General features: G+C 48.4%; 1 protein-coding gene across 4 annotated transcripts in view; it reads left to right on the top strand.

The window, feature by feature from the left end:
- The window catches only part of CRHR2 (corticotropin releasing hormone receptor 2), a 168,286-nt gene that overhangs the window by 126,084 nt on the left and 14,822 nt on the right, over positions 1–27,380 (top strand). For all 4 annotated transcript variants that reach the window (XM_033165868.1, XM_033165870.1, XM_033165869.1 and 1 more), the window contains 6 exons: positions 995–1,112; positions 6,232–6,385; positions 6,779–6,839; positions 7,576–7,648; positions 22,337–22,422; positions 25,619–25,754. In XM_033165868.1, coding sequence (XP_033021759.1) covers positions 995–1,112; positions 6,232–6,385; positions 6,779–6,839; positions 7,576–7,648; positions 22,337–22,422; positions 25,619–25,754 — 628 coding nt within the window. The remainder of the gene's footprint in view (positions 1–994; positions 1,113–6,231; positions 6,386–6,778; positions 6,840–7,575; positions 7,649–22,336; positions 22,423–25,618; positions 25,755–27,380) is intronic.

The raw sequence follows: 27,380 nt of genomic DNA, 5'->3' as shown, positions 1-27,380 counted from the left end.
TTATTTCATTCATATAATTTCACATATCACTTTGGATACTTATTAGGTCCATAAATTACCATATAGCATACATATAGCATACATTCAACACAAAAAACAGTGACAATTTGTTGCTGGCAAAGGTCAGCTGGACATATAAAGGGCCCATTACCTTCAGTAGCTTAAAGGTAAAGGTAAAGGGGCCATCAGGGACCATCAGGTCCAGTCGTGTCCGACTCTGGGGTTGCGGCACTCATCTCGCTCTATAGGCTGAGGGAGCCAGCGTTTGTCCTCAGACAGCTTCTGGGTCATGTGGCCAGCATGACAAAGCCGCTTCTGGCGAACCAGAGCAGCGCACGGAAACGCCGTTTACCTTCCCGCCGGAGCGGTCCCTATTTATCTACTTGCACTTTGACGTGCTTTCGAACTGCTAGGTGGGCAGGAGCTGGGACCGAGCAACGGGAGCTCACCCCGTGGCAGGGATTCAAACCTCTGACCTTCTGATCAGCAAGCCCTAGACTCTGTGGTTTAACCCACAGCGCCACCTGGGTAGCTTTTGTTGTTGTTCAGTCGTTCAGTCGTGTCCGACTCTTCGTGACCCCATGGACCTCATAAAACCTAAATCCGCTAAAAACCTAGGGCCTCATCAAACCTAAATCCGGCCCTGATCTCCAACCAGGAACGGTGCTCTGCAGCCATTTCCACCAGAGAGATGGAATTTCGCCCTGGTCAAAATGATTCACAGAGCCCCACTTGGACATGAAGCCTCAATCCCAGTCTCTTCCACTCTTCCAGGGACGGAGAACAGATGAGTCCAGATTCCTCCCTAGGTTTTCTTCCTCCCAGCAGAATTTAGAAGAAGGAAAGAGTCGGAATCCTTGCTGAGCTGCTGCAAATCACTCTGAGATCTACCAGTAGATCCCAGTCTATCCCCCCCCCCCAAAAAAAATCTTGACATTGTAATGCAGGGGATTGAGCGGGGAAATTTGCAGTCTTCTTGTCTTTGCCTCTTTAGGAGCATCCGATGCCTTCGGAATATTATCCACTGGAATCTGATCACCACGTTCATCCTGAGGAATGTGATGTGGTTCTTGCTGCAGATGATTGATCACGACATCCACGAAAACAACGAGGTACTAAATCGCCACCGTCATAGAATTAAGCATCTTGCAGTTGGCAACGCAGGGATTACAGACCAACCAAAGGATTGGGAAATTCCTTCCTGCGTTAGAGGCTGTGTTTGCTATGCAATCCATCCTGGGTTACAGTGTTCCAGGCTGACTTTTTGGGGGGGGGGCAGAGTGATGCTCTAGTCTGAAACAGGGTCGGAGCTGGGTACCACACATGCCACGTGGTCTCCTGCACAGCCCTGCCACCTGGCGGGCCCAGAGGGACGCTTGTAAGCTGGACGGGCTGGAGCGCTAATGATGCAGGGATGCTGAAAACTCATTTGAAACGATCCGTGCTGAAAAGAAGCGGGGAAACTGATGTGTTCAGGCACAGCGAATTAAAAGTGGTAGGCTGGATGGGGACCCGGTAGTTCAATGCTGGCAAGACAAAGGCCTTGCAGGAAGGTGGTTCCTAGGTCTTCAGCTGGGATAGCTCAGTTGGTAGAGCGTGAGACTCTTAATCTCAGGGTGGTGGGTTCAAGTCCCACATTGGCCAAAAGACGTTGGGTTAGATGGGCATCACGACCCCTTCCAGCTCTATAGTATTATGGTTCCATGAAGCCCTAACCCAGCCTGGTAGGGTGGCTTTTGGGGACAGGGTGGTGCTCACCTTTACAGAGCAGCTGTGATATCCAGGGGTCCACCTGGGTCACTTGTTGTCATGATAATGATAATAATAATAATAATTTATTTATACCCCAGCCACTCTGGGCGGCTCCCAACATAATATCAAAAACGCGATAAAACAGCAAACATTAAAAACTTCCCTAAACAGGGCTGCCTTCAGATGTCTTCTAAAAGTCAGTCATTTATTTCCTTGACATCTGGTGGGAGGGCGTTCCACAGGGCGGGTGCCACTACCGAGAAGGCCCTCTGCCTGGTTCTCTGTAACCTCGCTTCTTGCAGGGAGGGAACCGCCAAAAGGCCCTCGGAGCTGGACCTCAGTGTCCAGGCAGAATAATGGGGGTGGAGATGCTCCTTCAAGTATACTGGGCCAAGGCCATTTAGGGCTTTAAAGGTCAGCACCAACACTTTGAATTGTGCTCGGAAACGTACTGGGAGCCAATGTAGGCCTTTCAAGACCGGTGTTATGTGGTCTCGGTAGCCACTCCCAGTCACCAGTCTATCTGCCGCATTCTGGATTAGTTGTAGTTTCCGGGTCACCTTCAAAGGTAGCCCCATGTGGAGCACGTTGCAGTAGTCCAAAGCAGGAGATAACCGGAGCATGCAATACTCTGGTGAGACAGTCCGCAGGCAAGTAGGGTCTCAGCTTAAGTGGTCACAGTAGCTATGCATACCATCTTCCAGCTTGGGCTGGTGCCTCAGAGGCCGTTGTTGGACAAAGATGACCTGACCACAGTGATCTGTGCATTGGCAATGTCAAGATTGGCTTGCCGTAATGCGTTCCACATGGGGCTACCCTTAAGGTTGGGTCCAGACGCTGCGGCTTACCTAGGAAGCAGCCTTATACCAGGCATATGCAAACTCGGCCTTCCACATGTTTTGGGACTACAACTCCCATCATCCCTTGCTAACAGGACCAGTGGTCAGGGGTGATGGAAGTTGTAGTCCCAAAACATCTGGAGGGCCGAGTTTGCCTATGCCTGCCTTATACTCAGACAGACCTTTGGTCTATTGAGCTCAGTCTTGTCTGCGCTGACTGGCAGCAGCTCTCCATGGACTCAGACGGGGTCTCTCCCATCCCTGCCTGGAGATGCAGGGGACTGAAGCTGGAACTTCTGCATGCAGGACATGTCCTCTGCCACCAGGCTACAGCCATTGAGCTATGGAGGGACTCAGAAACATAGCAGGAATGAAATGGACTATCCTGGGAGAGGCTGGCTGGCTGGCACTCCCCACTTGCTTTATATGTACTGAATACACACACAGAGAGAGGGGGGGTGCATTTTATTCCCAAAGTTTTAGACCTTGCTATATGCACTCATTTTTTTCCTCCCCCCCAGTAGCCTGATCCTTACAAGAACTTGAAAGTAATTTATGATGCTACACCTCACCCAGGTCTTGAAGGTACCTTGAGAAGAAGGAAGGGGGAACAAATTCAGTCCATTAATCTCCCCCCCTCCCCCAGAAAAGATCATTCCTATAAATAATCCCTGCCTCTTGGACAGGGCCCAGTCCTAAATAATAGGATTGTGCCAGACTGAATTATAGCCTCTCCTTGTCAACGCCTCAGAATTATGGTTTTCACCTCATTCTGCCTTATCTCTCCTTTTCTTTCGTTATCCTGGACAACGTCCCTCCAGCAAATATTCTGGGCCAGTCCTGGCTTCCCCCCTGCCACTCGCAAAGACTCCTGGGAGCTGTGGTTTCCTAGAGGGGCTGAGAGTTGTTAAGAGAGACCACCACCCTCATTCCCCTCACAGAACTACAGTTCCCAGAGTTGTTTAACAACAAATCCCTCTTCCCAGGGGACTCTGGGAATCTTAGCTCTGTGAGGGGACTGGGGGGGGGGTCTCCTACCAGCTGTCAGCACCCTTAGCAAACCACAGCTCCCAGGATTCTCTTTGGTGTAAGCCATGACTGCATAAAGTGGGACGCGGGTGGCACTGTGGTCTAAACCACAGAGCCTAGGGCTTGCCGATCAGAAGGTCGGCGGTTCGAATCCCTGCGACGGGTTGAGCTCCTGTTGTTCAATCCCTGCTCCTGCCAACCTAGCAGTTCAAAAGCACATCAAAGTGCAAGTAGATAAATAGGTACCGCTCCGGTGGGAAGGTAAACAGCGTTTCCATGTGCTGCTCTGGTTCTCCAGAAGTGGCCTAGTCATGCTGGCCACATGACCTGGAAGCTGTCTGCGGACAAACACCGACTCCCTCGGCCTATAGAGCGAGATGAGCGCGCAACCACAGAGTCGTCTGCGACTGGACCTAATGGTCAGGGGTACCTTTACCTTTACCTAGTGCTTTGAATCAAAGAACTGCAGAGCTGGAAGGGACCCTGAGGATCATCTAGTCCAACCCCCTGCAATGCAAGAATATGCAGCTGTCCCTTAAGGGGATCGAACCTGCAACCTTGGCGTTATCAGCACCACCCTCCAACCCAGGCATAGGAAAACTCAGCCCTCCAGATGTTTTGGGACTACAACTCCCATCATCCCTGACCACTGGTCCTGTTAGCTAGGGATGATGGGAGTTGTAGTCCCAAAACATCTGGAGGGCCGAGTTTGCCTATGGCTGCTCTATCCAATACATAGTGCAGATGGTGTCAAAGCCCATCTGAGTATAGCTAAGATGCTGGACTAAGATGGGTCATTGACCTGATTCCCCCAAGCAATTGATTTGCCTCTTAAATGAGTTCCAGGTAAATTGAGAATGAGAATGAACTTATCTACTGATCACAAGAAGCTCATTCTTGCCTTTTAATTGCATGGGCGAGAGAGGGAGGGTGGGCTACCCTCACTTATTCCCCCCTCCGCCCCGTATGAAAATATTTCGCGTTTTGTGCAAATGAAGCCCAGAGATCGGGTTCCTCGGGGAAGACAAGCCGAGGCCTCTCTTTTAGCTCAGCTTAATCAGCTGGCTGTATAATTTTATGTCTCTGCAAAAAGGAGAATTGATTAGTACCTGTTTAAGGAATGGTATGTCTAATGACATGCTTCATGAGCCGTGAGCTTGCGGGTCTGGAGGGAATTAAGCCATTTCCTTATTTTTCTTCTTCTGGAGCAAAATCTTTAAATAATAATAATAATAATAATAATAATAATAATGTATTTTAATTAATTCTTTTTCAAATAGGGTCATTCAGATATAGGGCCGTAGCCGTATAACATTTCAGACCCTTGGCCCATCTAACGCAGTGTAGCATTTCTAGACCCTTTGGATGGAAAAATCTGCTCCAATGTTGTGGGCAATACCTGCTGATTCTCAACAGGCAAAGGGTTAGGTGAATATTATTTCCGTTTGTTAGGGAGCAGGGAATCAGTGCATTCTCAAAAACCTAGCGCCCCACACCATGAGAAATAGTGCAATCCTATATATGTCTAGTCAGAAGAAAGTTCCATTGCTTTCAATGGCGCTTACCTGAAGGTATATATCAGGCATAGGTAACCCCGGCCCTCCAGATGTTTTGGGACTACAACTCCCATGATCCCTAGGTAACAGGATCAGTGGTCAGGGATGATGGGAATTGTAGTCCCAAAACATCTGGAGGGCTGAGGTTGCCTATGCCTGGTATATATGGATGAGACCTGGCAGACCCTGCTCAGCCAAAAAAAAAAAAACATACCCTACCCTAAGTCTATCATGGATCTCTCAGTCTAACCTACCTTACAGGGTTGCTGTGATCATTGAAGGACATGTCAATGTGAAAAATGCAAAGTAGATTTCTGCAATTATTTTCACTTGTATATTGCGGGCGCACAATAAAAAGTTTAAGCCGAATTATCCCAGCAGGTCAGGAATATTGCAGATATTAATATTGCACAGTTTGAAGCGACTGGATGCATAAATACTAACTCCTTTTGAAATAAAAACATTGCCAAGGCCCCTAAGTTTAATTAAAAACTTTACTTGCAGAACATTCTTCATACCATAACAGAAGCATCAAATGATACATCCAAACAGTTCCATAAGACATATGCCAGTCCAAGGCATAGGCTCCAAGTACCTGACAAAATATGAAATAATTCCAACAGAAATAATTCCAACAGACCTAGAAGCAGAGGTCTGTTTCTCCCCACAGCTTGCATTCCAGCCGGCATCCTGTTTTATGCTGTTTACCTGGAGAGCTTCATTTACATCTCACAGAGTCTGGGAACGAAAAAATGGCAGGTGCCACCTTTCCAAGATGGCAGATTTGCAATTCAATACCTCTTGTGTGATCTAAGGTTAAACACTCCTGTGTTAGCTAGCAGAAAACAACCATAGTTTGTTATCGGCTCAGTTAAGAGTTCAGAGCCCTATTCTTGCCATCAATATAGCCCCATGGAGAATCCCCATGTTAAAGCCTTCATGAATACACATAGCCATTCCCGTTTCAGTGTCAATTAAACCAATTGTACTTAACGAGGAAGTGTTCACCTGCCCTGTAGGCCTCACCTGTGCTTCCCTTCTGCTTCTCCCACTAGCTGTGGTGCCGTTGCATCACAGCCATCTTCAACTACTTTGTGGTGACCAATTTCTTTTGGATGTTTGTGGAAGGCTGCTACCTGCACACGGCCATCGTCATGACCTACTCGACAGACAAGCTGAGGAAGTGGGTTTTCCTCTTCATCGGATGGTGTAAGTAACACGCAGTAGGCTTGTCTAAACAAAAAATGTTTTTTAGGAGTTGCAGAGAAGAGCCACCTGCCTGATATCAATAGGCGGGGAGTTCCAAAGTTTGGGCGCTGCCACGCTAAAATATATATATATATATCAAGTCCTTACAAATGCAGAACGGGTAATATGGGGCAGCAGTAGCAGTGCCAATTCTGCCAGCCGAAGCGGTCGAGTGGGCGTTTGTGGCTGGAAGAAGGAGTAGGTACGAAAGGGGGTGAAGGTGACCACGGGGTTTGTGGGTGTGTGCAAAGGGGGCTGCACAACAGCAGAGAGAAGGAACGCTAAAGTAGCGTTTGTCAAAGCTACCTGGACCATCTCTCTCTCTCTCTCCCCCTCGCCCCACTGCTTTTGCAGGTATTCCTTGCCCAATTATTATCGCCTGGGCTGTCTGCAAGCTGCATTACGAAAACGAGCAGTGAGTAAAACCTTTTCATCCATTTCTCATGACTGAGCAGCTGAGCCAAAACGCAGGCGCCAGCGTCTGTGTGCATGCGCTCTAACCAGGGACAGTGGAAAGTGAAAATTGTCACGGCGGTGGGATGGACAGGATTCTTCTATCTGTCAGTTTTCAGAGCTGGGTGCTTTGAAGGAAAGGAGTCACCACAAATTTCCAAGTACCCGACAGCTGTTTGATCACTTTCCTTTCTTTTCACCCGGCCCTCCCAGCTCCTTTATTAAAAAATACAAAAAAATATTCTCCAGGGTTTATCATATGGTGCTTCCTCTTCTGTGACTACCTGGAGGCCATTTCTTCCCAATTCCTCGCCTCATCCTTTGCTAAGAACCAGCCAAATGCTTGTTAATTGGATGGATGGCATGCGAGAGCATGTGTAAACTCCGAAGGAGGAAAATATCTCCTCATTTCCACAGCAGACTTGAAAGCGAGGAGGTGAGCCTCACGCATGTGACCATGTCTGTGCATCGCAAGGGCTGTTGGGGACTTGCAATCTGCCGTTACCGTCTCCGTTGAAAGGGAGCGCATATGATGGGGACACACACCAGATTCATCTGTTTCCTTTCCCATGCGCTATTGCCATGCACAATCCTTCAAGATCCCCATGCGCAATCCTTCAAGATCCAAGCCAGCCTTAGTCTACTTTAGCTGATAGGTGAGATTTGCACAAGCTTAAGAAATGATGTTCTGTTTGCAGGTGCTGGTTTGGAAAGGAATCGGGGAAGTATATAGACTACATCTACCAAGGACCAGTGATTCTTGTCTTGCTGGTAAGAAAGAAAGAAATGGCACTGGAAGCCTCTATCAGAAATATGCAAAATCCCACCTGTCTCAATTTATACCTGGATTTAAGGTTTTCATGTGACCTGACCTTGTTTACAGAGCGGTACCTATGCATACGTGGGTGGCGCTGTGGGTTAAACCACAGAGCCTAAGGCTTGCCGATCAGAAGGTCAGCGGTTCGAATCCCCGCAACGGGGTGAGCTCCCGTTGCTCGGTCCCTGCTCCTGCCAACCTAGCAGTTTGAAAGCACGTCAAAGTGCAAGTAGATAAATAGGTACCACTCTGGTGGGAAGGTAAATGGCATTTCCATTTACTGCTCTGGTCGCCAGAAGCAGCTTATACTGGCCACATGACCCGGAAGCTGTACGCCGGCTCCCTCGGCCAATAAAGCGAGGTGAGCGCCGCAACCCCAGAGTCGTCCGCGACTGGACCTAATGGTCAGGGTTCCCTTTACCTTTACCTTTATCTATGCATAACAACTACTACTGCTACTACTACTACTTCTACAACTTTATTTATACCCCACACATCTGGCTAGGTTTCCACAGCCACTCTGGGCAGCTTCCAGCAGAATATAAAAACACGGGAAAGCGTTCCACAGGGAGGGCGCTGCCAGCAAGAAATCCCTCTGCATGATCAGTCTGCTATTGTTTTGCTTGCTGATGTCTTCCATGGTTCAGACTACTGTGCATGCAGAGTTTGCCGTGGTTCAGACTACTGTGCATGCAGAGTTTGGTCCCCTATCCGGGATGCCATGCAGCAGATTTCCTACATTTGGACTAGTGGGCCTTTGAGGTCCCCCTGCCTCTATGCTATGCCTCTCTTTGGCACAAAAGACAATTTTCCAGTCTAGTGTTTGACTTGATGTTACGTGCTTCCATAAGGCAAGTTGTGAGATTATCCTTACGCTGCAGGTGAGGGGAACTGTGAGGAAATAAGAGGCGCTCCCATAACGCCAGAACTTGTGGACATGTAGGAGGTTCAAGGCAGACGAAAGAAAGCTTTTTTTTTTTTTTACACTGCGCTTGGTTGAACTATGGATTTCTCTCCCACAAGCTGCCATGATGGCTAGCAAGCCAATGTGCTCTGAACTCCACTGTCAGAAGCAGCTGTGCTTCTGAATTCTGTTGTTTAGTCGTGTCTGACTCTTTGTGACCCCATGGGCCAGAGCACGCCAGGCACTCCTGTCTTCCACTGCCTCCGGCAGTTTGGTCAGACTCATGTTGGTAGCTTCGAGAACACTGTCCCACCATCTCGTCCTCCGTCATCCCCTTCTCCTTGTGCCCTCCATCTTTCCCAACATCAGGGTCTTTTCCAGGGAGTCTTCTCTTCTCATGAGGTGGCCAAAGTATTGGAGCCTCAGCTTCAAGATCTGTCCTTCCAGTGAGCACTCAGGGCTCATCTCCTTCAGAATGGATAGGTTTGACCTTCTTGCAGCCCATGGGACTCTTCTGAATTCTAGTTGCTGGAAATTGCAAGAGGGAAGAGGGCTCTGGTTCTTGCTCATGGGTTTCACAGGCACCTAGTTGGCCACTGTGAGAACAGTGTGCTGGACTTGATGGGCCATTGGCCTGATCCGGCGGACTCTTCTTACAAAGCTGCAGGTATGGCAATGCACTGTAGAGCCACAGAATTGTCGAGCTGGAAGGAACCCAGAGGATTGTCTACGTAGTCCCTGCCATGCTATGAGAAGAGGTGACACTGAACCCTGGCTCAAATTCACCTCAACATTTGCAAAATGGCAGAGGAGGAGGAGGAGGAGGAGGAGGAGGAGGAGGAGGAGGAGGAGAAGAAGAAGAAGAAGAAGAAGAAGAAGAAGAAGAAGAAGAAGAAGAAGAAGAAGAAGAAGAAGAAGAAGAGGAGGAGGAGGAGGAGGAGTAGTTTGGATTTGATATCCCACTTTACCACTACCTGAAGGAGTCTCAAAGCGGCTAACATTCTCTTTTCCCTTCCTCCCCCACAACAAACACTCTGTGAGGTGAGTGGGGCTGAGAGACTTCAGAGAAGTGTGACTAGCCCAAGGTCACCCAGCAGCTGCATGTGGAGGAGTGGGGAAGCGAACCCGGTTCACCAGATTATGAGTCTACCGCTCTTAACCACTACACCACACTGGTTCTTGGCGTGCACGTGCAGTTTTTTGAACCAATTCCACAGGAGATCCTCCCAGCAACGCCATCCCTGCACACTACGATCCTGGTACCACCATCTAACGGCAAAAAGATGTCTTTCAGGCCCAGCAGCAGCTGCAGGAAAGAGTCCTCTCTGCTGCTTACACACACACACACCAACCTTTTTTGATTTTGCTTCACCTCAAAAGCAGCCCTTCTCTTGTTGCCTTGGAATTTGGTGGCTGGTCATTCCTCAGCCGGGAACGAGACGACTTAATTGGCCCGTTTGCCATCTCCAAGGCTCCGCAGACACAATATTGTCAGCCCAGGTGAGGAAGGAAGCAGAAACCAGCGGAGGCCAATAAGCTCTTAACGACATGACAGCCATAGCCTCTCTCTCCCTCTTGCATAAAACATCCTTAGCAGTTCAAACTGGAGAGAAAGAGATTGGAGTGAGCCGCCTGCAGATAATAATCCCAGCCCTCTCTCATAATAAACACCTTCTCTCCACAGTCTTTCTGCTCGCTTATTGCGGGGCAAGAGGAAATGGAGCCGGCTGGTTGTTTATTTCCAACCAGTTTACATCCAGAGGGGAAATGGTCTGTTAGGGAGAATGTGGCACTGCCCAGCCAACCTCAGTCGGCCGCCAGCCAGCTCAAACCTGCCTGCCTTGGTGGGGCAAGCGCTCCATTTGCCCAAAAAGACCAGTCTCCTCTTCTAACGCAGTTGTCCATTTGGAAAATGGGGACCAGAAACCTTTGTGGATCTACTTCAAGCTATCAGTAGCTCCTGATTCAGCTTCTTCCGACCTCTGTGCTATAGCACCAAATGTTAGAAGTGCTTGGGGGGGGGGAGAGAGAAAGCTTTAAAAACTGTGGCATGGTGACATTTGTCACTCTCTTTATGGGAATCATAATGGTAAGGGTTGATACTGCTGAGTGAATAAAAGGTTTTGTGTGGGGGTTTTTTACAATAGGCAACAGACTCATAAAAGAGCCGCTGATTTGTGGGAAACGATGATAAATGCACTTAATGAGTTCCTTGAAACACGCTTGGCACACCAGATTCCCCTTAATTGTGTTAAGACAGCGCTACACGTCGGTTTACAGGAACCTTTGTTGTATGTGTTTAACCGCTGCAAGACAGACCACCAGGAAGCCTCGGAAGGAGGAATGGCTTAGAACGGCTTGGGAATTATTCGCTTTAGCGGATTTGACGCAGCCCATCAATTTTCGGCCCGACAGTACCAATCAGCCCTTAACATGTCTATGAATTGCTGTTGGTCCTGGCAGATAAATGGGATCTCCATGTTTCAGAAGTGGTAAGCCTGTATATTTAGAAACACAGGAGACTGCCTGGTGTCGAGTCGGAACCGTTTGTCCATCTGGGTCAGTGAGGTCAACACTGGCTGGCAGCAGCTCTTCAGGGTCACCGTCACAGAGTCTCCCTCCTTGGAGGTTTTTAAACAGAAGTTGGGCGGCCACCTGTCAGGGATTCTTTAGCTCCGACCCCTGCATTGCAAGGGGTTGGACTAGATGACCCTTGAGGCCCCTACCACCCCTATAATTCCCATAGGCGAAGGATGCTGTTGGACCACGGTTCTCATCACACCATTGGCAATGCTGGCTGAGGCTGATTGATGCCGGGATCCATCTGAAGGGCACCATGTTGCCTCTGCCCCCCTTGCTCTAACCATTACACCACTCTGCCTCTGAAAAGAGAGCAAGGAATCATGGTATCCTTACAATGCCAGCCAACAGAACTCTTCCCAGGTGCATCTGTCTGGGGAGGCTGTGTGGAGTTCTCCCCCCCCCCGCCCCACTTTCTTCCTCGGATATATTTCCAAACATTTCGCAAAACAATTCCTCGATTGCAAAGATCCCTCGTTTCCTTCATCCCTCGCCACTCTCCTGGAAGCAAGTCGCTCACGTTTCAAAACGAGCCAGCGGGGAGGCATGTGGTTTCGCCATTCGCTCCTCCGTTCAGTCTTCTTTGAGTACCACGAATATAATAAGTGGACTTTTAGACCAGGCCGAAGGTGAGGGTGTAAGTCTTCAGCAGGAGGGGGCTGCAGAAAGTGCAGATTTGACTGGGTTCACCAAGAAAGAACCCCCTCCTCGCCCTCAGAGCAGGGTTTCCCCGTTTATAAAGCGACCAACAAACGGACAGGTGAGTTGGGCACGAGGGGCCTGTCAGCAGCTACTAGCCATGATAGCTTCCAACCATGATGGCTGTGCTCTGCCTCCAATGGTCAGAAACTGCAAATTCTTCTGAATCCCAGATGCTGGGAACTGCAGGAGGGGAGAGGGCTCTTGCATTCGAATCCTGCTTGAGTGTTTATCACAGGCATCTGGTTGGCCACCGTGAGAACAGGACTAGATGGGCCTTGGGTGTGATCCATCCCTACGTTATGTCCTCATGGTACTCTCCACATTTGTGATTCCCAGCGATTGGTACTGGGAATGGCATACCCTCCGAGTGTCCCAATTTTTCCAGGGACAGTCCCGGAATTTCAGAAGCCATGCTGGTTTCTGGTTTGATCCAGGAATGTCCCAGTTTTCCTTTTTCCCTCCCCTCCCCATCTCAGAGAACAATTAAAAGTGTGGGTGGGTGCAAAACTAGAGTCCTGTTTATACCGAAAATAAAATACCTGCACCAAATCAAGGAAATCGTGAGTCTGGTGTATATGAAGCCCTGCTTATAATTTTGAAGGAAAAGGTCCGCTTTAAATTCTTTCATTCCAATGCTTCCGCAGCCAGCCATTTCTTAGGAAGCATGTAGAATGTTTATACCTTGATTGTAAACTGAGTCTTTTGGAGCTTACTCCCAGGTAACTGGGTAAAGACAGGGCAGCCTTACGCTGCAATCCGAAGCATTTTTTTCAGAACTAAATCCCACTGAGTTCAATAGGATTTACTCTCTGGTATGTTCCTGATCGGGGACGCGGGTGGCGCTGTGGTCTAAACCACTGAGCCTCTTGGGCTTGCCGATCAGAAGGCTGGCGGTTCGAATCCCTGTGACGGGGTGATCTCCCGTTGCTTGGTCCCTGCTCCTGCCAACCTAGCAGTTTGAAAGCACGTCATAGAATCATAGAGTTGGAAGAGACCACAAGGGCCATCCAGTCCAACCCCTGCCAAGCAGGAAACCCCCTGCCAAGTAGGACGTCAAAGTGCAAGTAGATAAATAGGTACCACTCTGGCGGGAAGGTAAACAGCGTTTCCGTGCGCTGCTCTGGTTTCGCCAGAAGTGGCTTAGTCATGCTGGCCACATGACCCGGAAGCTGTCTGCGGACAAATGTCAGTAAAGCGAGATGAGCACCGCAACCCCAGAGTCGTTCACAACTGGACTTAACTGTCAGGGGTCCTTTAACTTTACCTTTATGTTCCTGATCATTCCCACTGTTTCCACTATTATTATTATTATTATTATTATTATTATTATTATTCACTTTTCCCCCTGACAGGGACTCAAGGGCAGCTTATTTCATTCCATGTATCCGTGGAAGGTGTTGCAAATTATCCTTCCCTCGCACATTTCTTTTACAACGATCCTGCAAGGTAGGATTGGCAGAGAGGTTGTAATTGGCTCGAGGTGGCCAATGTCAATGGCATCTATGTGTGCGGTAGACGTCCTGACGCAGAAGGGGATGTCCCTATTTTCATCTGAGAAATTTTGGAGGGCATGGAAGCATGCTGCCTCTGACACAGTTTTCATGGCCAGTAGAACAGGACGCTTGGGAAAGATGGGCCTCTGGCCTCATCCAGCAGCCTCCTCTTAATAAGTTCTTAATTTCTTGGTGGCACTAAAGTGTTGCCCAGGAAATCAGCGGCCTTTGACCAGCTGCAGCGTGGATTTTTAATATATATTTTTGGCTCTGAGCTTGGCCTCCACAATGCTGTCTGACGGTCTCCATCTCCAGAAGCCCTGGCAAGCGGTCTAAAGATTAAGGGGATTTAGATGATGCACAGAGCCATTGCACCAGGCTTTGGGGGGGGGGAAGAGCGCTGTTGTCCCTTGTGCTCCCGGCGCCACCTGACTAATTGCAAGAAACGGCAGCCACCGCAGGTTCTGAATCACTCCGTGGCATTTGCGGGCAGCAGGAAGAGCTTGTTAGCGTTCTGTATTTCCAGTTACTCAGACCCCCCCTCCCCACCAAACCTTCCCAGAGGACTTGGCCTAATTGACTCATAATGCACGCAATCCACATGTCTTAGCCTCTAGCCCACAGATTCTTTCGTTTCCCTTCATCTCTGGCCTGCGGAGACTGACCGAGATGTTACTTTGCACCCCATTCAGTGATACTGCATAATATCACACCTGCAAGGCAATATGCTTTGGTGCCAGCATCAGGTTTGGGGAGGCTCACAAGAAAGATTGGACTGCACAAGCTTCTTCCTGCCGCCGCTGCCTGCTCTCTTCGAATTGTAGGATAGTAAACCTGGATTGTAGGATAGTAAGGGACCCAGGAGGCGCTGTGAGTTAAACCACAGAGTCTAAGGCTTGCTGATCAGAAGGTTGGCGGTTCGAATCCCTGCCAAGGGGTGAGCTCCCGTTGCTCGGTCCCAGCTCCTGCCCACCTAGTAGTTCGAAAGCACGTCAAAGTGCAAGTAGATAAATAGGGACCGCTCCAGCAGGAAGGTAAAAACGGTGTTTCCATGCACTGCTCTGGTTCGCCAGAAGCGGCTTTGTCATGCTGGCCACATGACCCGGAAGCTGTCTGCGGACAAACGCCGGCTCCCTCGGCCTATAGAGCGAGATGAGCGCCGCAACCCCAGAGTCGGACACGACTGGACCTGATGGTCAGGGGTCCTTTTACCTTTACCTTTAAAGCTGGAAGGGATTCTGAGGGTGATCTATTCCAAACCCCCTGCAAAGCAGGGGTCTTGCTGGCTCCCTCCTGAGCCCAGCCTGCGCCGCTGCCCCAAAGGACAAGGAATAGATGCTGAGAAACATCTGAGGTTGCTCCATTAGAGTGAACAGGGCATTGCCCCGCCAGCCTCAATCTACCCTCTGCCAGCCCACTCCTGCCTCCCCGCCTTCTTGCTTATAAAACTAGTCTAGGGGTGGCACTGCTGTCATTGACTGGCTAGATGCAGGGGTGGTGGGAGGCACAAGCCGGTGAACCCATGGGAATCTCCTGGGGAAGGAGGCTACGAGCCAGGGGATTGATTGGTGGTGGGATATCAGTGGTTAGTGGAAGAAGACTGGGAGGAGGAGGTGTCAAAGGCTGAAGACTGTCTCGCCAGAGTGGTGCATGCTCTGGTTATCTCCCGCTTGGACTACTGCAATGCGCTCTACGTGGGGCTACCTTTGAAGGTGACCTGGAAACTACAACTAATCCAGAATGCGGCAGCTAGACTGGTGACTGGGAGTGGCTGCTGAGACCATATAACACCAGTCCTGAGACATCTGCATTGGCTCCCAGTACGTTTCCAAGCACAATTCAAAGTGTCGGTGCTGACCTTTAAGAGTTTGGATTTGATATCCCGCTTTTCACTACCCGAAGGAGTCTCAAAGCAGCTCACATTCTCCTTTCCCTTCCTCCCCCACAACAAACACTATGTGAGGTGAGTGGGGCTGAGAGACTTCAGAGAAGTGTGACTAGCCCAAGGTCACCCAGCAGCTGCATGTGGAGGAGTGGAGACACGAACCCGGTTCCCCAGATAACGAGTCTACCGCTCTTAACCACTACACCACACTGGCTCTCCCACCACACTGGCTCTCCCTAAACCATGGGTAGGCAAACTAAGGCCTGGGGGCCGGATCCGGCCCAATTGCCTTCTAAATCCAGCCCATGGACGGTCCAGGAATCAGCATGTTTTTACATGGGTAGAATGTGTTCTTTTATTTAAAATGTTATTTGTTGTGCATAGGAATTCATTCATTTCCCCCCCCCCAAAAAAAAAACATAGTCTGGCCCCCCACAAGGTCTGAGGGACAGTGGATTGGCCCTCTGCTGAATAAGTTTGCTGACTCCTGCCCTAAACAGCATCGGTCCTGTATACCTGAAAGAGCATCTCCACCCCCATCATTCAGCCCGGACACTGAGATCCAGTGCTGAGATCCTTCTGGCGGTTCCCTCACTGCAAGAAGTGAGGTTACAGAGAACCAGGCAGAGAGCCTTCTCGGTAGTGGCACCCGCCCTGTGGAACACCCTCCCATCACATGTCAAGGAAATAAACAACTATCTGACTTTTAGAAGACATCTGAATGTTAATGTTTGCTGTTTTATCATGTTTTTAATATTCCGTTGGGAGCTGCCCAGAGTGGCTGGGGAAACCCAGCCAGATGGGTGTGGTATAAATTTTATTGTTGTTGTTGTTGTTGTTGTTGTTTGTTGTTGTTACTATTATTAAGAGGCAACAGGGTTTGTTGAGCAGGAAGAGGCTGTGGCAGAGAGCAGTCCAGAACCAGAGACAGAGGTGGAAGGGGAGGTTGGTGACGAAGAGGGCCAAGAGGCAGAGTGGAGGCAGGAGTGGGGTCTTTCCCTCCTGCTGTGACCAGATCCCCTCCTCCCTGGTCTCACAGAACATGCAGAGAAATGAAGATGGTGGAGCAAAGAGAGACTAGATGTAGGAGTCTTAGACTGCTGGGGAAGGAACTGGGGAAGAAGCCTTGGCAGTGGGAAGTTGGGGACCTTCAGTCCTCACAACTGCCTCATTGTTGGGGCAAAACCTACTGAGTTGCTGTGATCACTAGGCCTGCACTGTTTTGGTTTCTTTGAACAAAGAGTTGACTTTACTGACACCGGGTGTTTTATTGCCGACCTACTCCTGACTCTGGCTCCTGACATTATTATTATTATTATTATTATTATTATTATTATTATTATTATTATGCCTTCAGGTATTTTCTGAATGTCAAGTAGTTGCTTATCTCTTTGACCTCTGCTGGGAGGGCATTCCACAGGGCGGGTGCCACTACCGAGAAGGCCCTCTGCCTGGTTCCCTGTAGCTTTGCTTCTCGCAGTGAGGGAACCGCCAGAAGGCCCTCGGCGTTGGATCTCAGTGTCCAGGCTGAACGACGGGGGTGGAGACGCTCCTTGTGGGACACAGCAGGGAGGAGGAGGAACAATGCTGAAAGGAGTTGCCTGCTGTTGGTTCCGTGAATCCTAAAAGGGATTCTTTCTGGGATGCATATCATTCTTCAAAGGAAATGAGACTTACTCAAGAACAGCAAAGCAATTTGAAAAGGCAAATGAAGAAGAAATCCAGAGGTCAGGGGACCATTAGTTGAGCGAGGTCAGGCTGACAAAACTTTGAAGAGCTCGGGTTATCGAATCACAGGATTTGGGGCTGGCATTACTTTTCATACATCGGCAAAGGATGATTATTCAGGATAATAGCTTTGCTTGCTAAGAAAGCATCTCCTGCTAAGAGAGCAATTAGGAAACGGCCCGTGGTCTTGCAACTGATTCATAACAGCAATTTTAAAAGCACAGATAATCAGCCGTGAAGCATTGCCCCCGCCCCCAACTCCAAAACCTGAATGGAAGACATTCTGGACCAGGCTGTCAAAGAACAAAACAGCACTGAATAGTGTGATGGTGGCCTTATGTGTGGGGTATAAATAATAAATTATTATTACTAAATTGCTGGTATCTGGTGTAAAGCATTAGAGCTCTTTGCATCCTGATTATTTATTCATTTGCTTACTCATCTTAAGTAAAGGTGAAGGGGCCCCTGACCGTTAGGTCCAGTCGCGGACAACTCTGGGGTTGCGGCGCTCATCTCGCATTACTGGCCGAGGGAGCCGGCGTACAGCTTCCGGGTCATGTGGCCAGCATGACTAAGCCGCTTCTGGCGAACCAGAGCACCGTTTACCTTCCCGCTGGAGCGGTACCTATTTATCTACTTGCACTTTGACGTGCTTTCAAACTGCTAGGTGGGCAGGAGCTGGGACCGAGCAAGGGGAGCTCACCCCATCGCGGGGATTCGAACCGCCGACCTTCTGATCGGCATGCCCTAGGCTCAATGGTTTAACCCACAGTGCCACCCACGTCCTTGTTTACTCATCTTAGAACCCCCTAATTTAACAAATTCTCTAAGCAACTCTCAGGAAATTACAATCATTAACCAGCAAGCAAGAGGTAAACATGTGCTATCAAAATACAATTTAAAACCCATTTTAAAAAAATGTTAGCAGAACATTGAAAGCAAAATTACTGAGCAGGGTGATCAGAAAATAAAATAAAGCTAATATGGTGGCATGGAAATATATATTGCCCTCTTGGATGTTACCCTTCAAAAGCATCAAGGCCCATCTAGTCCAGCACCCTGTTCTCACTGGGGCCAACCAAATGCCTGTGGGAAACCGGCAAGCAGGACCTGAGCACAAGAGCAACTCTCCGCACCTGTGGTTTCCAGAAACTGGCATTCAGAAACAGCACAGCCTCTAGCCATGCAGGCAGAGCATAACTGTCAGAGTTGCTGGCCATCATTGCCTCCATATCGGACCACTGCTCCATCTCTCTCAGGACTGCTTGCATGCCAACAGGTGGCATCTCTGCAGGGTTTCGGGCCAGGAGTCTTTCCCAGCCCTACCCAGAGATGCCAGGCAGTGGACCTGGGACCTTCTGCATGCAAAGCAGCTGCTCTCCCCTTCAGCTACAAGCCGTCAAAAAAGGGGAGGCACAGAGCCGTCATAAGCATATCCAGCACCGTGGTGCAATGTCCTCTGCCTCCCCCACCGCACTGATCCCCGGCGTGGCGGCGGCAATCAAGCAGGAAAACGTGCTCTCTGGCGTCGGGGCACCCGAGAAGGCAGCCCGGGAAGGCTGCGCGCCGCCTTTCGCCAGGAAGCAGGAAGAGGACAACGACCGACCGGGAGCAGGGCCATCTTCAGGAGATGCAGAGGCTTGGGAGGGAAGCTGTGCGCAACTTCCATCCTAAGCCTCTGCGGGAATCGCTCTCCTCCTGCGGAGGCTTGCTAAGGAAGCTGCATGCCCGCCAGTCCTATAGTTGGTGGGGCGTGCGTGTGGGAAAAGGGGAGGCTGCCGGCAAAGCCACACAGCTTCCCCACTCACTAGGGCGCCCCTGAGAGGCCAGTGCCCTGGCGCAACGAAACACTAACACCAATGGGAAAGACGGCTCTGGGGAGGCACATGCCAGAGAGCAGAAGGATCAAGAGAGTGGCGAATGCCCCTTTTCCCTTGCTCTCCACTCCATTTCCAAGAGCGTTTTAGTCTCTCAATTATGGTGAATCAGCAAAGAGACCTTGCTGTAATGAAGAGGGGAATCCTGCATTTTATTCCCCTCCAAGGACCGAAAGGATTTCATTATTGCTCCGGCCTCATTTTCCTCGCCTCAGCAAGGGAAGTTCTCCTCCAGCAAAACCTGCTGAGCTACTGCCATTGTTGATTTGCATCATTCTTCCTTCCCCGCCTCCCAAACCAATGCGCCTGGAACATTTTTTTCTGCAGTAGGATTCAGAACGACTCGTGCAAGCACATGAAACCTCCTCGTGTGTTGCAAGAGGGGACCATTTTTGATAACTAGAAAATAAGCTCTTGCTGGAACCTTGTCCTGATTTTTTTTTTATAGCTCAGCTGCTCAATGCTTCCCCAATGTGTTAATAATAATAATAATAATAATAATAATAATAATAATAATAATAATAAAGCGCCGGAGAGTACTCCCCCACCCAAACCATGCAACACACAGGTCTCCTAGGAAGAAGCAGCAGTTGGTGCCATATCCCCTACATCCAAGTCCCAAGGTTGCCCTGAGGAGAACTTAGATGAATCCCAAGACACCCCATTCAGGGCTAGGAGCCCTCAGCACCCGCTTTTATATTGAGGACGGAGGACATGGTTCTTCCACCACCCTTAGACTCTGAGCGTGATTCCCCTGTTCCACCAACATGTAATCTGATTCCACTATGAGTCCTTTAAGGATTGCAGGGAGATTGGTAGAGCATGAGACTCTTAATCTCAGGGTCAGGGCTTCGAGCTCCACATTGGGCAAATGATTCCTGCATCGCAGGGGGTTGGACCAGATGACCCTCGTGGTACCTTCCAACTCTATGATTCTATGTCCTGGAAGAGAGGCACTGGGAGGGGCTGGAATGGTAGGCCTTGCAGTCTTCTTCTTAAGCCTTCAAATTATTCCTTTCCTTTGCTGAGACAACACCCACCACAGCTCAGCCAGCAGGATCCACTGGGAGCTGACCAGGGTCTTGAATTGGTTTGGCTGTACCTAGATTGAAACAAACCTATCCATTCTCAAGGAAATCGGCCCTGAGTGCTCACTAGAAGGACAGATCCTGAAGTTGAGGCTCCAGTACTTTGGCCACCTCATGAGAAGAGAACACTCCCTGGAAAAGACCCTGATGTTGGGAAAGATGGAGGGCACAAGGAGAAGGGGACGACAGAGGATGAGATGGTTGGACAGTGTTCTCAAAGCTACTAACATGAGTTTGGCCAAACTGTGGGAGGCAGTGAAGGATAGGTGTGCCTGGCGTGCTCTGGTCCATGGGGTCACGAAGAGTCGGACACGACTGAACGACTGAACGACTGAACAGCAAACAAAAGCTACAGAGGGTAATGGGGCCCTTTATATGTCCAGCTGTCCTTTGTCAACAACAAATTGCCACTGTTTTTTGTGTTGAATGCAGTTGTACCTTGTGTTACGAATGCTGCGTGTTGCATTCGTCACAGGTTACGATCCCACTGAACCCGGAAGATTGAAACAGGTTCTGGCAATTACTTCCACCTGTGAGCGCCAGCAAAATAAATAGTTCTCGGCTTAAGTAGAACGAGACATCCCCGAGGCATACAGCAATGGTACTCTGCCATAAATAAATACGATCAGTTTGGAGCTGTCATTTCCATTTAGCAGTTCCTCCCTTTGAGGCAAACCTTCTGAAGAGGAACATTCAAATCGTAAAGATCACTATACTCAGCCAAATCAATGGCTGTTATTCCAAACGTCTCTCATATCTCTACTGGGTGTCATCTCACAAAAGGCTTTGGGGAGAAAAGGCCTGGGTGGCATTTGGCTCTCATGTCCCAGTTCAAGGGGACATACCTTCAAAAGCAGTGCCTCGCTGGAGCAGACCAGTGTCCGTCTGGCCTGCCCATCTGGTCAAGCCTTCTGCATCCAAGACTGATGCCTGTTGAGAGTTCACCAGCAGGGTGCAAATGCCATCGTTTGTTGTTTGTCCCTCCTATCTGCGGTCTTGCCATTTCTGATGTTCAGGGTGTGAGTGCTGTTCCTTTTGTAGCCCACATGCCACCATCCAGCCACAAAAAGAGGGAGATATCAGCAGGCTCAAGGTTTTGCAGAAATACAAAAGATATTGTGGGGGGGGTGACCTAAAGGTGTGTGAGGGTGTGTTAAACCCCGCAGAACCCAGCTCATTGGTGACAGAGCATGCTCAGTGGGTGCAGAATCCTGATTAACAGTGTAAAGTTACAGGTAGGTAGCCGTGTTGGTCTGCCATAGTCGGAACAAAATTTTTAAAAATCCTTCCAGTAGCACCTTACAGACCAACTAAGCTTGTTATTGGTGTGAGCTAAGTGTGCATGCACACTTCTTCAGATATCTGAAGAAGTATCTGAAGAAGTGTGCATCTGAAGTATATCTGAAGTATATCTGAAGTTCATGCACACGAAAGCTCATACCAATACAGTGGTACCTCTGGTTGCGAACACGATCCGTTCCACAACCAGAGCGGCGCTTTTGCACATGCACAAAGCGTGCAGAATGCTTCTGCGCATGCGCAAAACGTGCAGAACGCTTTTGCACGTGCACATGCGGTGAAACCTGGAAGTAAACACTTCTGGGTTTGCCGCATTCTTAACCTGAAAAAAACGCAACCTGAAGCGGCCGTAACCCAAGGTATGACTGTAACAAACTTAGATGGTCTCTAAGGTGCTACTGGAAGGAATTTTTTTATTTTGTTTCAACATTGTAAAGGTAGCTCTTCCCCACCATTCATAGCCACCTCACAACAGTAAGTTAAGCTCAGATCCCCGCACCTACTGAAATTCTAAAGGCATTCTAATGCACACTGAGAATGAAGCAGAAAAACAGGAGCCTCTTTCATAGGGGAAGAAAATTCAGCAGAAACTAGAAGACAGAATTCAGCACAGTGCTATTGATGCAGACACAAATCTGAAAGCAAGTTGCAGAACTGCCGAGTCTCTGATTCTTACAGCTAGGAGACATTCTCAGTAGAGTCGACAAGGGTAAATAAAATTGCTTTGGGGAGCTGACAGTTGCCAGCGTGGATTTCAGATAACCATTTCTCTGCCCCCTCCCCAAAGTGCCTCTTCAACCCTCTTTGCGGCTCAAGATTGGAATGAGCGTGCCTTCATTCCGCCAGAACATATTGCTCCTTTATTGAAACTCATCTCAGACAGGTAGAAAAGAGGGAGACTCCAGGAACGGCTCTCCAGGAAGAAGGCCAATTTAATTTTCACTCCCTTTATTGTATCACAACTTGCAGGGGAGAAGCTCTTTCCTGCACCGCACAAAGCACATCGATCATTTTGTTGCGCCTCGTACGTGTTTATCGGCACTGATCTTGTTTCCTCTCCCCCCCTCCACCCCTTTTGTCTTGCAGATAAATTTTGTTTTCCTGTTTAACATAGTTAGGATTCTAATGACAAAGCTGAGAGCGTCGACGACTTCAGAAACAATACAGTACAGGTAAGCTGAGTACTGCGCTGCTGAAAAAAATCACCTTTCCCCTTATATCCCCAACCAATCACTGGTCCCAGGATCAACTCCCAGCAATCTCCAGGGAGGGCTGGGAGAGAACTGGAAAACTGCTGCCAGCCATTGTAGACATTTCAGAACTAGATGGCCAATGGTTTGACTTGATATAAGGCAGCTTGATATAAGGTGGTTCCTATGTATTCTGCAGGAGACTGCCTCATGGGATAATAGAATCATAGAATTGTGGGATTGTATAGTTGGAAGGGACCCCGGGGGTCATCTAGTCCAACCCCCTGCAATGCAGGAAACTCAACTATGACCGATGGCCACCCAACCTCTGCTTAAAAGTCTCCAAGGAAGGAGAGTCCGCAGCCTCCTGAGGGAGTCTGTTCCACTGAAAGTTCTTCCTGATATTTAGTCGGAATCTCCTTTCTTGTACCTGGAAGCCATTGGTTTGAGTCCTACCCTCCAGAGCAGGAGAAAACAAGCTATTTATTTACTTTACTAATCTATAGACCAGTGTTTTTCAACCTTTTTTGGGCAAAGGCACACTTGTTTCATGAAAAAAACCACGAGGCACACCACCATTAGGAAATGTTAAAAAATTTAACTCTGTGCCTATATTGACTATATATAAAGTAATTTTTCAATTTTCCCCACGGCACACCAGGCAACATCTCGCGGCACACTAGTGTGCCGCGGAACAGTGGTTGAAAAACACTGGTATAGACGGCTTCACAACCCAAGTCTGTCTATAGAGGATTAAAATAAAAAATAAAAATAAATTGTGGCTAACATATTTCTTACACATAAGTGAAGCCACGCTGCTGGGTTGTGTTCTGAAATCTGAGAGAAGCCAGTTGGAGGAAATTTCAGGGGCTCAGGGAAATCCCCCGAGCCTCTGAAATCCTGATGTTCCTGTGGCCTTTCATCCCCCGTGCACCTTAGAAATTGCCAATCAGTCTGGCAAACTCAAAGCTCATTTGCTTAAACATGTCATTTCAACACTCCTTCACCTTAATCACTATGAAGTCGGTCGGGTGTCAAGGTTTCATTTCACTGTGAAAGACACCAGTTATTATAAAGAAAATTCAACATAGGGTTGTGATTGGAATCAGGCTGAAGAACGTCACTGCCAACTGCTACCTCTTCATTTAACATTACCTTCCTTTAATTATAGATGGTTTGTGTGTCATAGAATGGCTCAGGTTAAGAACACTTCATAATAGGGAAATGTGCATTTGCTTACTACAAGGCGGGGGGGACAAGGGGTCATCCAGCTGTTCCTGGACTCTGAACGTCCATTAACTCCAGCCATAATCATCAGTGGTCATGGATGATGGGAGTTGTAGTCTTTTGGAAGACTGCAGGCTGCCCCTCCTTCCTACATGTGATCAGTCTCATTCTATCTCATATTTTATATTTAGCCCTGATAACTTTCCCCCTCTGTGCAGGAAAAACCCTGGCTTTAAGACCCATTTTCCTCACTCTTGCATTAAAAGCTAATAGCCCTCTCTCCCCCTGTTCAGCTCCACCTTCCTTCGAGTTTTGGAATCAAATTTATTGGCAATTAAGCTAAATGTTCCAAAAGCTGACTTGCTAGATCCCAGCTAATGCTTTGCAAAGCAGCTCTTCTGCAAGCAAATTAAAATAAGCTGATCTGCTCTTTACAAGTCCTCTATTCTTCCTCCCCTCTTTCCCCCCCTTTTTTTTGCAAAGTTAAGATAAACTTTGTTGAACCTGAACTGCTGAAGAGCTCCGCTCAAGGTTGTGCTAGCAAACTGAGCAAGAGATACCTAGCTCTATAGACCCATCTGTAGAAATTTGGGATATAGCAACATGAAGCATCTTAGAATCAAATTATGGGGTAACAGAGGAGACACATTGGCCCAGCTCTCCTAGGGCTGTATCGTTTCAGAAAGCAGGGGGTGGGATTGCATGTTTGAGGTTAAGAACTCCTTGCAAATAGAAAACTAGGGCTTAGAGGAAAACCTGGTTTGCAACCTCCTAATTTTTCACAGGGAAAGAGTTGGTAGAGTATTTAAGCTTATGATTTGCATCACCCATATTCTGAAGTGGTACAGTCCCAGGAGCCTTCTCCCCCCCCCCCCCCAGATTATACCACAACATTGTGAAATGTATAGATCAGCTCTTCGGGAGTTTGATTTTAGCATACGTGTAACCGAGGCAAATGAATTAGGACCTTGCAGAGGGATGCCCAGTTTCCCAAGTGCAAACAGGGCCTTTTCAGTGCTAGCACCTGAATTGCAGAACTGTGCTTTCAGAGTGGTATGCCTGGCACCACTGAGTCTCCTTTTTTTTAGCACTGGCAGAGACCTAAAAAAAAATTACCCAGACCTTTAATTCTATTATTTTCCATTTATTCTTTGGACAGAGTTAAGGATTGCGGGGGGGGGGGATTCAATTCAGTTCACATTTAGAGGCAAACCTACCTAATTTGCACTCCATGAAAAAATATGCAAACCAAAACACAGCCACCGTTCAAAATTCACCCTTCTCTGAATTTTGCAGTGTAGTTCTCCGGCCAAGTAATGTGTACAAAAATGCATATAATGGTGAAAACTGTGTTGCAGAAATGTGTATATTAGGCAAAATTCCATACAAATATGTGTCTATTGGGATAAATCAGAACTAAAACTCTGGTTAGTTTTCCTGGTTACTTTCTTATAAATTGCAAACTGATGTGGAAATGTGGGGAAACAGGTTTAAGATTTGAAAAATGGGAACCAGACGGACACCGAAATTGTCCAACTCATCTATCCCTGGCTGTGTCGATATTGACTTGGGCAAGATCAGAGTCAACTTTGTTGGGTTCATAGGTTTCAACTCCCTGGCTTCATCCCTAAACTCCCAGCCACACTGAACAGGAAGCAATAAAGCAGGCTAAACGTTTGGCTATAATGTTGTGCAGATTCTCTAAAAAGTGAGTAAACAAATGATGGCACAAGGTATTTGGGAATCTCCTGAGCCTTGTTGTCTGGAATTCTGGAATTTCGGTGGCCTTTCATCCCACACATAGCTTAGAAACTACCACAAGTCAGGCAAACCCAGTCTCATTCACTAAGCATACGTTTTCAGCATTTCATTGGTGAGATGTTGCCCTCCATCAAATGTTCCCATTTTTGCCGTTTTTGTGGACTTTCCCCCTTTGGTCTCCCCTTAACAGGAAGGCCGTCAAAGCAACATTAGTTCTCCTGCCTCTTCTTGGTATTACCTACATGCTGTTCTTCGTCAACCCCGGGGAAGACGATATCTCCCAGATATTTTTCATCTACTTCAATTCCTTCTTGCAGTCTTTTCAGGTAAGGGATGTTAAATGAAAAACGCAAAATTGGTCACAGTCATGGTGAATGCCTAAACTGGCTCAGCTTTGACAAGTGTGTTACTCTGTCGGCCGCTGTTAGGGCGCCAACAAGTTGGCGTGCTGAAGTGCAGCAGTCAGTCAGATAAGCCGAGGTCGAACAGTCCGGGTCAGAAGCCAGCTGAAGTCAGGTATCAGTACGGGGTCAGGAGAAGCCGAAGTCGGAAACAGTCCAAGTCAGGAACCAGCCAAGTCAGTCAGGAACAAGCCAGGAGCCAGGAACAAGCCCAGGAGTCAGGAACAGAACGAGCAAGAGCAACCACACACTCAGCATAGCAGTTGCAGTTGCTAGCGAAGGGAGCAGCCAGCCTTTCTTAAGTAGCTGGCCTGCAACCACGTCTCTTAGCAGCTGCCTCTAATTGTTCCCTGCGGCTCTCAGCTCTACGCTCTACAGCTGAGAAGGGAGGAGGGGAAGGGCCCTGCCTGTTTCTCTCCTCACAAGGGCCTGATTCTGGTTCAACTTCCTCCTCCTCCTGTTCTGGTCTTTCCCCCTCTCCATCTGACTCCTCCTCTTCCGAGGAGTGCCGCCACCAGTCTTCTCCAGGTACGAACTCCTCCATTTCCCCAGGTTCTTCCGTGGGTGCAGCCTCACCGGGGGGGGGGGGGACTTGCCACCACTCCTCCTCATCTGGCTCAACCCTGACAACAGCTAGAGCCCGCAGTCAAGGTGACTGACAAGGAATGATAGCCAATGGAAATGCCTCACGGGTTGTGGGTGGGTTACAATGGAGTGGATGTTCTCCAAACCAACATTTCTCTGCCCTGATTGGCCCTGGGTAACACGTTCACATGAAAAAGGAAACCGAGACTTGGCTCACAGCTTGAACATTTTTCTGGATCCAGAGGTTGTCCTGGCTGCTCAGCTGGAAGTGGTGGCCTCTATTGCCTTTCACCAGCTCCGGGGAATAGAACTTGCGTCAGTCATTTGCACCCTAATCACCCCTAGGCTGGACTGCTGTAATACAGTCTGTGCAGGGCTACCCTTAAAGCTAGTTTAAAAAAAAAAAAACCCAACAACTTTAGTTGACCTAGAATGCAGCTACTAGGATTCTGGCAAGAGCTAGATCAGAACATGGCACACTGATCTCGTACCGCTTGCACTGGAAACCAGTTGGTTTCAAGGCCCTGGCATTCAAAGCGTTTGTAAAGCTCTGGGCAGCCAGCAGTCAGAATCGAACCAGATTGAAAACGCCATTCCACTACGGAGTCCCTCCTCTGTCTTCCCCTACAACCTGAGATGTGGCGGGTTTTCTCAGTTGCAGAAAACATAAATTCATACAAAATGCATCTCACGTGGAGAAATGGCTTTGCAATCTTGTGTATATTAGGCGAAATTGCTTACAAATGTGTGCACACTGGGAGAAATTAGCACTAAAATGCTGATAGGTTTGCGAGAGGACTTTTTTTAAAAAAGAACCAAAGTGATGTGTTGCATCTCTTTTGGTTGCGAATGTTTATTTTTAATTTATTGATGAAACAGTTATATGGCGTATTTTAATTGTGTATTTTTTTAAGAATTGGTTTTATACATGTAAAAATAACAACAACAACAACAACAAATGTGGGG

This window comes from Lacerta agilis, chromosome 12 (genome assembly GCF_009819535.1).
Source record: "Lacerta agilis isolate rLacAgi1 chromosome 12, rLacAgi1.pri, whole genome shotgun sequence".
Lineage (NCBI taxonomy): Eukaryota > Metazoa > Chordata > Lepidosauria > Squamata > Lacertidae > Lacerta > Lacerta agilis.
This window is presented reverse-complemented; position numbering and strand designations above follow the sequence as displayed.